The 12,212-nt window shown below is 33.7% G+C and overlaps 1 protein-coding gene across 2 annotated transcripts in view; it reads right to left on the bottom strand.

Moving 5' to 3' along the window:
- LOC121375822 (FRAS1-related extracellular matrix protein 1-like) overlaps positions 1 to 12,212 on the bottom strand; it is a 135,982-nt gene that overhangs the window by 22,684 nt on the left and 101,086 nt on the right. For both annotated transcript variants that reach the window (XM_041503482.1, XM_041503481.1), the window contains exons 5-6: positions 10,993 to 11,226; positions 9,216 to 9,418 (exon numbers count right to left, since the gene is read on the bottom strand). In XM_041503482.1, the coding sequence (XP_041359416.1) occupies positions 9,216 to 9,418; positions 10,993 to 11,226 (437 nt within the window). The remainder of the gene's footprint in view (positions 1 to 9,215; positions 9,419 to 10,992; positions 11,227 to 12,212) is intronic.

The following is a 12,212-nucleotide window of genomic DNA, read 5'->3' as shown; positions in this document are numbered from 1 at the left end:
TGTAACTGTAACAAATTATTTGATAGGGTTGTACAATTGTTTATTGTTAGTAATTTGATACATGGCTGTGGTGTTTATATATTCAGCATATACACATGTATACAGAATGCATTTTAAAAGTGTTGCATTTACCTGTATTTGTCATGATGAATTTTACCTGTAAAATGTAGGAAATTGTACTTCTGGAGAAGCCCCCAATGTTAATCTATTCCACAACTCTATCCCCTCCGTGCAATTTTGGACATTTGTTTTTTAAATAAGTCAAATTTTCTCTTACTTTAAATGCATTTTATGTTATACCAGTATCAAACTTGATGTAATTTATCAGTCAGTATTCCATTTGATTAAACATTTCTGTTAAACCCAGATATAAAGTGCACAACATGGTAAATTAACCCCTTGTGTGCTGTAACAGCCAAAAATTGGAGTGTTCCAAAAATTGTCTATTTAATGACACGCTATTAACATCTAGTTTTAATGACTATATTAGAATATTTATTTATATATAACAGTTTTCAAGATATTTATGGAGGGTTGGTTCTGCCTTTGGAGTTAACAATTTTCAATTTAGCAAGTTTTTGATGTTTTGGTTGAAAATATGTCATATTTTCTCTCACTATCTGCATTATATATTAAAACAGTATTATTCCAGATTTAATTGAGCAGGTAAAAAGTGCACAATTTAGTGAATTATCCCCATGTGTGCTGTAATGTGAACATTTTCCAAAAATTGTCTATTTAATGAAATAAACACTGTTAGCTTGTAGTTTCTATGAATATACATGCATCTGAATATGGATTCATATATAAAACATCTTTGGTGATACTGCCTTAGGAGTTTGATGCTTCTAATAAGGTTTCGCCCCCAACCCCCTCAAAAAAAAGAAAAAAAAAAGAAATCCCAACCCCAAAAGACAAACAAACAAAAAAACAACAACAAAAAACAGCCCCCAAATGTGGCAATTTTTGACATTTTGCTTTAAAATAAGTCAAATTTTCTCTCAGTGTAACTGCATTTTACATGTATGTTATAACAGTATATAGAATTACAAGGATCGAAAGCTCATAATTGTCTCAGAGATGTTGTTCAGGAGGTTGCTGGCCACCTCAAAGAATTGTGAAGTAGGATTTGAGGTATGTGCTTGGTTATGAACTAGCTGCAGTGCCACTGTCACTATTTCATGATGATGGTTCTGTGAGATAGAGAAACAAGGCTGATCTTGCCAATAAGCTAGAATTTAAATGAATGAATGAATGAATGTTTAACGACACCCCAGCACGAAAAATACATCGGCTATTGGGTGTCAAACTATGGTAAATGCAAAAAATATTATGATCTACATCAATATAAAAATTCAACAGTTAAATTAAAACACAGTGTAAAGAACTGTGCAAAAATACAAATATCACAGTTATATAATATTTAAAATTTACAATAAAACGCAGTATCACGTAGGAACTGTAAAATAAGTTCTGGATGGAATCGAAAGGATTCCATCACATTTTGTGGTCCAAATATATCTTTTCGAGTTTCTTTCAGATGGGTACACTCCACCAAAATGTGTTCTACCATCAGAGTACACTGACAGTGCTCAAAATAAATGAGAATTTAACTGTGCAGTGGTCTTAACAAAATTACCATAAACTTACACTAGATTTACACCTACACCATCTACCTATATCTTTTGATGGAATCACTATGAAAATCACTTCAAAACATTTGAGGATTTAGTTGTAGTTGTTCAGAAAAGACTTCTAAGGAACCCTTCACTGGAGGTGACCAGCATATCTCTCATCTTTGACCAATATATTGACACTTTCAATCAAATCAACTGAAAGGCATCAAAGGGGAGACACTAATATAACATCCACACATAAAATTCAGGGCAACAGGCAAGTACCAAACTACCGTCTTCAGTTGAACAATTTCTGAAAGGGAAATCTGTTGTAATAGCTGGAAGATTTGAAATTGGCAAACTTGTCAAGGTGATAAATGAATCAGAAGTACCGGGTATCTTCTGTTGAGGTTCTTCAGAGCACTCGGGGAGAAGCTGACACTAGTATAATCTTGCATGCCACCAGTCTCTGTCATGGCCATTCTAGGATTATTATCTGCTGTGATGACACTGATGTCCTGGTACTATTTTAGTATAGGATAGCTTGCGAAAACTTCATATTAGGCATTCTAGAAAAGAGTGTTACATTCCATTCCATGAAATAGCGCACCAGATAGGGCAGACTGTTTGTGAATGTCTTCCTGATGCACACCCTCTGACTGGGTGTGACATCACTTGCTCTTTGCACAGACTTGGTAAGGGAACTACATATTCTACACTGATGATGAATGCACACACTTGATCAGGCTTGAAGGGGTTTCATGAAGCAGATGTAGATGCTTGTATTTCACTGGCATGGAAATTTGTACTCCTTATGTATAGGATGCAATGCAAGGAACAACCATCGACAAACCGGCATCAATGCTTCCCCCAACAGAAGATGCATTCAAGCAACGTGTTCTTCGTGCAAAATATCAGACAAGGATTTGGTGTCAAAGTCATATATTATTGCAAATGGTACCACCAGTTGTGATGACAGTGAAATTACTCCGACGACTTTCACTCAGGAGTCTGCCCCAATTAAGGTTTGAGATACAACACACCTCTACCACTCTGATCAACAAAGGCTGCTCCAGAGGAAAGAAGTGTCCTTGCTTCCTTACAGGGATAACTCTATTTACATATGTGCTAGCACTGACTGTGAAAATCAGAACAAGAAACAAAAAGAAAATGAAACTGAGGCTGATATTTTGTAGTCGTCTGAACTATAGGAACTTGATTTAATGTGTTCAGCAAGTTGGTTTATCTCCATGTACAGACTACATTCTACGAACCTTGAACACTGCAACATTTATTTGAATCATTTTTTATTTTGCTTTAACAAATAGGTTTGAATATAATAAAAATATTTCACCACATTTTCAGTTTGCCATTATTTCAATGAATTGTTTCAAAATCACATGTGGTTTTCAGGGGCAGGGGACTTAAAAACTTCACATTTAGAAATCAAGTACAAACAATACAAATTAAAAATTGTGTTTACCATTATTAGAAACACCAAACTCCTAAAATGTATTGCAACATATCCAGTTCAAAGAAATACCCTGAAATATTCATCAGTTCTATCAGTTAACAGTGCTTACTACATCAAATAAGCAAATACGTTTTTAAAAAATTCCACACATTACAGCACATTAGGAGCTAATTCAATACAACTACACCCTCCATTTCCAAAAACTAGACATCCAGATGGTTCGAATGAGACCAATTTCAGCTTGTTATACCTCTGGTTGGGGTATCTTCTTAAATAAAGCCCTTTTTTAACCTCCACCCCTACACTATAAAGAAATAAAATATTACACAGGTGATCATAAAATATTGTATAAATAGCTTAATTGTGTCAATACCACAACTACGAGCTACTCTCGGCTTACTAAAATCCAAACCTATAGTAGCTCTCTACCATTCACATTAGAACGACCATCAAAATTGCACCAAACTTCCTTCATTAAAATGTGCACCATTTCTCTTTGGCTTAATCCTACGGGACATTCCAAATTACATAGCACCATACCACCTCCCACCTGTTACCAACTACGGTTGGACTACTGGTGCCCCCTTGCACCTGCCAGTGTAGGCGGTCCCTCCTTCACCTCCCCAACCTTTCCTGTCCTGGACGGAGGACAGGCCTGCGCTAGAACAGCTTGCTCTGAATATGCACGTTAACCCCTTTGGCAGTTGGCAGTTGGCAGTTGGCAATACCATAATGTGTTTCACATCACTTGCAGTGTCTGTGTCAAATCCATTTAACTTGTTACTGGGGATTTAACCTGCTAGTCTATCTGTTAAATAACAAAGCACTGACAGCTTTCAGTTTTCACTAACTTCATAACCTCACTGTGTAGACCTGAAATTCTTTACTTCCATGCTAATTATTATTTTATTATCACTATGCCAATTAATGGCTGACGTGTCATCCATTATTCACTTTTGAAATCTCAAGTACTGAAAGAAACAAGATCATCTTCCTGGGTGTTATTCAGTTTGTTTACACTTGGTGTGATGAAATAATAGAAAAAATGTTTCTCATCTTCTGCTACAGGGAAGAAACATTCCTCCATTTTAACACTCACTAACACCAGCTTGTTTCTGCAAACACCCTATGTCAACAAACAGTCTTGTGCAGTATCAGTTTTATTTCTGTTATAATTAATGTTGGCACAATCTGTTACACCAGTCATGTACCATAGTGTGTTGCTGTGGAAGAAATCTGCACAGGGAAAGGTTCCTGCCATACTAAATGTTTTACTGCCTGTCCTCTAACTCCAGGTCAGGAGTGCAGAGATTTTACATTGTACCTAAACAAGAAAGGAAATGTTTTATTTAACGACGCACTCAACACATTTTATTTATGGTTATATGATGTCGGACATATGGTTAATGACCACACAGATATTGAAAGAGGAAATCCACTGCTGCCACTTTATGGGCTACTCTTTTCAATTAGCAGCAAGGGATCTTTTATATGCACCATCCCACAGACAGGATAGTACATACCACGGCCTTTGTTATACCAGTTGTAGAGCACTTGCTGGAACGAACAAAATAGACTGCTAATTATAAAATATATTAATATATCAAAACATCAACTTTTCATTACACTGAATAAAACAAAATGAAAAAAAAAGGTTTGTTTTACACCTCACTCAAAACATTTTAAAACTAAAGTTGTTTGATGTCTAACATGTATGGTAGTTATTTTAAAACTTGTTCAAGGAAAAAAGTTATAGTTTTTGTTTAACAAAATCACTAGATCATATTGATTAATTCATTGGTTACATTTAGCAAGGAATCTTTTATATCGGTCATTCTACAAAAAGCGTCACTTTTCAAAATACATATTCAAGATAAAACAATTAAAAGATATACATTTTTATTGTTAACTTTTGTAAACTAGATGAACAAAGAAACATAAAATTATATCTGGTATCGCAGAACTATAATAGGCCTGCATGTGCAGACACGTGTTACTCTATGAGCAAGCTCATTATGTCATTGATGTTACCGGACAAGTGGGATAGTTCAGCAGTGTGATCCAATTGGTTTGTAGTGATCAAGAGCACATGGATGTGTTATTTGGGTGTCCCTAATAAAATATATGGAATTACTTTAGAATTAAAAATTATCCAAGGGTGTAATTGTGCACACGTATATTCTATATGTGACTTAAATTATACACTGTGACAGTTTTAATTATTTAAAAATATGGAGTCCTTCAAAATAAATTTCATCAAAGTCATAGAGGTATGCGAAACCTAAATAAACAATTTAAATTTAAAAAAAAAAGATTTTTGAGAAATGACAGCTAGAATATTCTTACGTAACTCCAATAACAAAAAAGTAACACCAATGACAATGTGTAACACCAATGACATTCAAAAATGTATCCTTGAAACACTAAATTATTGTTGAGACTACCACTACTTGTTAGCAAAAGTATGTAATTAATATTTCCTTAAATGCTTTTTTTTCTGTGTTTTTTTTCTTCAACCTACAAATATTAAAGGCCTATTAGAATAATTGTGTGTTTCTGTATTGATAAGATATAGCTGGTCAGACAGTTTTAAAATCTATACTAAATTAAGACACAGAATTTGAATTTTGTTTAAATATTAAATTAAAGATTTATTCATTCATTGATTTATGTAGTTATTTTTGTGCTTATATTAAGGCTCAAAATAATAACGAGTACAACGTTGTAATCCTACTTTTGCTTTTACACAAGCGCTGCAAAACTCTACGTTAAATGTTCCAAATATTTTCAGAAAACGAGGATGCCTTATACATGATGTCATTGTAATGTTTTCAGTACATACACTATACAGCAAATTAAACAAATTATGTCACTATTCAAGAAATAAATCATACAAACTGCGTCATTATTCAAATGAGTTAACGCTTTCCTTTTAACTAAAAAGCTATTTTAATGCAGGATTTTCAATATTTTTAAAAATAAAATTGGAAATGAAAACATACGTAATGTTATTTTCCGATATTTGACTACAACTTGGTAATTATAAATACATTTTCAGTATGATTTAAATTTTCTTTATGATAAAGTTAACCTCTTAAACAGGAAAGGTTAGATCCAGTAGTTTCTAACTGCGTTTAGTATTTGGAAAAATAACATTTCTGCGCATGCACGGTTCGACATTTTCAATTTTAAAAAAAAACTACATGATAAAATATATATCAGTTTGTCCAGCGTTTCGGTCCGGTCTGCGTTTTACCAACACCAATCGCTAAAACTTGATGTCAATACAGATAGGCATTATATGTTCATACCAGTGAATAGATTGTAAAATATCCATTTTCTAATGAGTTGATTCTTAATTAACAGAATTTATACAATTATTTACAATTATTACGAATGGATTATTTGTTTACTATTCACTACAGTCAGACATAAATATGTAGCATACCTTGTGCAGATCGAATATATAATAACTGAAAACAAATTCTGACAATAGGGGGTTTAAAAGTCATAAACATTAAATGATTTGGCCTTGTTGATCTGGCACGTATGAGGACGTGTGACACACACTGAATTTTAATTATCTTCCTCCATTACAAGTCAATTTTTACGAGTCAAGTGGGCCCGATATTGGTAATTTTAAGGAATAAACAAAAACGACTCTTAGTCGGTTCCACAGGGAACGCCTTTTTTATACTATGAAATTTACTGCATGTTATTTATTTCTCAGCCGATTGTTTTGTAAATTGGACACAAAAATAGTATTTATTTTCTATTTCCAAAATACTTTTACTTGTCTTCTTACGTCAAACCAAACTGAAATTATTAACAACAAACACTTAAATTGTAGAAGGATGGATGGAGTATGGTAATCTTAATGGTTTAGGGGTTTGTAAATTTTGTATTTAGATATTTACTTGTCTGAACTTTATTGTTAATGGGAATCTTCACTAACTGTGAAGAAAAACCTCACAAATGAACGACAAACCGACAACAACAAATTAGATGTTAATTGCGCATAACACAGTTAGGGACGTTGAAAACATACTATTTACATTCCAACAAAACATTTATTTTACCCAAAGTGCCATTATGCAACTATGGTGCTGCACAAGTCCCTTTAATTTTCAAATCATTGTCAAAGATATGCAAAGCGAGGAAAATGGCATCTTATTAAATGGCATTGTCATTGGTGTTACTAATGGTCATTGGTACCTGATAACATCAATGACAGGTAACATTAATGACAAATAAGTGCATAATTAATTCATGCTCTCTAAAGAAACAGTTGAGAAAACTGAAAAAGTGCATGTTGTAGCAGACATACGATGTCTATAATAACATACAAAAAGTTTCTTAAAATTATTAACCATTACATACATGTAAATACAATTGTAACACCAATGACAGTGAATAAACATACTTTTATATTTTGACAACACATTCATGACATTTAAAGAACACTATTCACAACTGTTCATATGTCTGCTGTTTTTGACAAATATGTTTGACGGCCAATATCTATCGGTGGAATGTTTCATCCAGAGAGCATTTAATTTCTTTTGTTTTCTCATAAGTATATATACAGTAACACCAATGACATAAAACTTTAGGGATAAGCTTATATACGGAAAATCTTTACAAGATTCCTTCTTTAGTGAGTAAGTCAGCCATCAGTATGTATTACATTAAAGGTATTCAATGGTACATGTATGTCTTCTGTTATATATTTTAACAGTGCATGTTATGTATAGTGGTATGCTGGGGACAGGTAACACCAATGACATTTTACACTAATCTCGAATAAAATCTCTATCAAAGCTGATTACCAGAGAGACAAAAATACTATGACAGGATCCATGATATTATTAATAAGGTATCGTTAAAGACAACAAACTTAATTTTCTATATATAAAGAAAAAAGAAATTGTGCAGGGACATAAAAGTGACACTTTCTGTAGAATGATCCATATAAACAGGACAGCATATACCATGGCCTTTGATATACCAATTGCAGGGCATAAGATATGTCATTCGTGTGGTTTTAGTATTTGCACGAACGATTTTCTCCAGTGGTTCAGAAACGGTTAACCAGCAACGGTAATCAAATGAGAATCTAAGATGGGCGATTTTCATAGCTTTTCTCCAAATTCTTATCATAACTACTAAATTACTATTATTATTTGGAATGCTGGGACTAACTTGAAAGCTGCCATTTACATTTCAGTACACTACCCCATCGGTTCTGTTACAGGGGAGTACTTGTTGGCGCCAATAATAGTCTGAACGGAAAGACCCGAAGTTCTGCGAATCCTCGATCAATCCAATCGATGCTGCAACTCAGTGTGTCATCATGTTCTAATTTCCACTTAGTTATTTTAAAGTCCCTTATTAAACGTACTATTTTCTTCGCTGTGTACTTCATATTTTAATAAATTGATTTAGCAAGGGTTGTAACTTGTTTTCATTACAATACATGTTTCAGAATTAATGCATATATTTCAACTTAACCATACAGGTGTCAAAAAGTAAATATACAGAACTTCACATATGGTTTTTTCGCTTCCTATTTATTGCACGAGTTTATTGTGCGCAAGAATATTTACCACGAGACAGTGCCGACTTTGTAATTGACTGCGATGTCAAGTTCAAACGGATACATTGTTGTTTTTCTTACACCTGCAATGCTAGGCCCGTTCTCTTATTATTTTATTCCAAAAATAGTTATATTATCCAAAACACGTCAGTTTACATTTTCTGACGAGCGATTATAGTTTTTGCACGAACGATTCATCTTTCGTGTTGATACTGGTTTTGCATAACCGACAGACGAAAGACAAAATTGTTAGTGCCAAATTTTATGCCCTGAATTGTGGGGCACTAAGAGGAAATGTATTTCTGTAACATACTTCATCTCTTTTGAAATAAAAAGCAGCAAGGGATCTTTTATATTGACTTCCTCATAGTCAGGACATCACATCGTACAACACATAATAGTTAGAGGCACTGGATGGGATGAGAAAAATCTAAATTGACTGAAGATAATCAATACTTTGCTCCAATACCCTCGAGGTTAGTACTCTATCACTGGGCTACATATAGTTTTGTACACACTCTGGTCTTACCTGGACTAAATTGAACCTGTCTGGCTGAACTAGGCGTGAAATCCTGACCTATGCGTGCAGACATTTCCCTCACGTGGATGCCGACGTACGCAGACTGATCGAGAGCTCCCGTTCTGCGCAGAATAACAGAGAGAGTCCCAACATTCTCACACACCACCACATCCTCTGTCGTAAACTCGATCTTAGACCACTTCATAAGAAACCTACAAGTCACACATACATGTGTCTCAACAATTCATACTGGTTTGGACTGGATATCATTAAAGTTGTCAATGTATCAAAAATATACTTTACAGTAATAAAACAATATGAATGATTTTTTTCACAATTTAAATGTATATATAGTAGCCAACCACCTTGAAATACAGATACTTGTTATTGTTGATATCTATGGCAAGCTCTGTGATTTTGTGGTCAAGTTGAAGATGCTAGTTTTGCTTGAGAGGTTGACTAATATAATGCCTATTATCTTAACAAAAGAAATCTGCAAAGTTTTCCTGTGATCTCAATCTTTCCACTGTGTTCTGAGTTTTCCACGCTTTTACCTATCATTTTAGTGGTGCAGCTAGCACGCAATATTTAACTTAATTGTGCACTTTTGGTTAAAAACATGAAACTTAGCACATAAATATGTACCCAAGTCAGAAGCATCCCCTTGTGGCCAAGGAGGATCTACAAATGCTCACCCACTTTTCCATGTAGGAAATTCCTAAAAACTTACAAGTATTTGCATTCAAATGCATTGTTCTCACCCAGAGTTAATGTAATTTTGCATAACTGAGATGCACCAAGGCCAAGATTTGGAGGGGTGAGCCGTATTTCAAATTCTTCTTTGGGTGTAGTCTCTGTATGCTTTTCTACGTCTATTTTCTGCAGCAAATAAGGCTGGCCTGTGTATGTTGTGTATAAGTCACTGTTATACTTAAAAACATATATTAAAAAAATCTAACAACCTCCAACTTCCACTTATAAATATTATAATATATATATATATATATATATATATATATATATATATATATATATATATATAAAAAAATATATACATTAATCAACATACACTGTAGGTTTGCCATAATATATATAATTCTAAGATCTAAATTCATACCTTTTTTCAACGGGCACAGTGTCTAGTGGGGGGCACAAACTATATATATATATATATAATTGAAAAATATATACATTAAAGGGACATTCCTGAGTTTGCTGCAATTTTTAAGATGTTATCAACTAACAGAGACTTACATATCAAATATATTTTTCTGCATAAAATATTAGTGGCTGTATATTAAACGTGTTTCTGATCATTCTAGTATTTGTACTATATCACCTAAAACAAAACAATTTCGTATGTATGAGATTATTTGAAGACAAAATCCAGTTTGGGCTTTTTACAAATATTAAGATGACCAGAAACACATTGAATATACAACTGTACAGACACTGATATTCTAAACAAGAAAATATATTTAATATGTAAGTTTAATCGTAGAAATATTTTATTAGTCGGAAAAATCTTACAATGCAGTAAACTTGGGAATGTCCCTTCAATCAACACATACTGTAGGTTTGCCATAATATATTAAATTCTAAGATTTAAGTGCATACCTTTTTTCGAGGGGCACAGTGTCTAGTGGTGGGCACAAACTATATATTTTTAATATTTATTTATACAGAGTAGGTAAAAAACCACTTACATTTTCATCCTCAATTGGAGTGGGGGTGGATTGGGGCACAGGCCTGACAATTAACAAAAGGCATATATAATGCAACTCACTCTTGTTCATTAAGTGAGTTGCCTCTGCTGTCTTCCACCTTGAATGTGAAGCTGTCATTAGTGGTCTGTGACTCCTTGTCGAGGATGTACAAGAGGCGATTCTCATCTAGGTCTCTCTGGGTAAACCGCCGCCGTACATACGTCTTGGCTACAGTATTCTCAAGATGACCGAACTTGGGCTTCCGTAAAATGATGTACACTAGTGCACTGCTGTCTGTATCCGAGTCAACCACACTAGCATTGGAAAATTATGATAACACATATCTAAAAATACCTACATATAAAAATAAAACACTTAACAAAGTACCACACTAAAATGTTGGGGTTTTTTTTGTCTCAGATAAACATTGCAGAACTATCAGAACATTTTAATATATATATATATATACATACATACATACATACATACATACACGCACACACACACACATATATATATGTTGTCTGTAATATTAAGTAAAAACTGATGGAATGTTTAGGTGTACAATAATAGCGTAATTTCCTAAGCAGACTAAAAGTCATTGTGTCACTCTTGCACTGATTAGCCTACGTTGTTGTACAATAGTGTTGAATAGGTCTTTCTCTTACAAAAGTCATTATTAATTACCTACACTTACAGTGTTTAAAATAGCCTTTAAAAAAAACCCACAAGACCCCCCACAAAAAAAAAAAAAAAAAAAAAAAAAAAAAAAAAAAAAAAAAAAACCCAACAAAAAAACCCACAAAAAAAAACAACCCCAAAACAACAAACAAACAAAATCCCCAACGCGCCCCCCCCCCCCCACAACCTCTCACCAAATTAGTAGGAGTCAGGGGCGAATTCATAAATGATGTCTGGCTTTTGCAAGAGAGCAAGGTTCAAAATGTCTACTTCGTACTCATTAGAGACTGGCTGTGTGTTGAACTCTTATTCATACAATAGAAATGGCTAAATGATTTCAAGCTTATATCAAATAGAATATTCACACAATGTATGGCATATAATTTAATATTTGTAATTTATTACACACCAGTGTAAGATATTACTCATGTCATAACAATTACTCAATATCTAACTACTGTAATATTGGCACGCGCAGACTGGTGGGGTAATTTTTTAATTTGAACGACGTCGATATTGGAATGACGTCACTTTGTATCTCCCTGCAATAAGATAAACTGGGTGCATGACGCATCTTTTTCCCAAATGCTAGAAAACATTTCAGTAAAAAAGTGGTGTT

Source organism: Gigantopelta aegis, chromosome 6 (genome assembly GCF_016097555.1).
Source record: "Gigantopelta aegis isolate Gae_Host chromosome 6, Gae_host_genome, whole genome shotgun sequence".
NCBI classification, from domain to species: Eukaryota; Metazoa; Mollusca; class Gastropoda; order Neomphalida; family Peltospiridae; genus Gigantopelta; species Gigantopelta aegis.
This window is presented reverse-complemented; position numbering and strand designations above follow the sequence as displayed.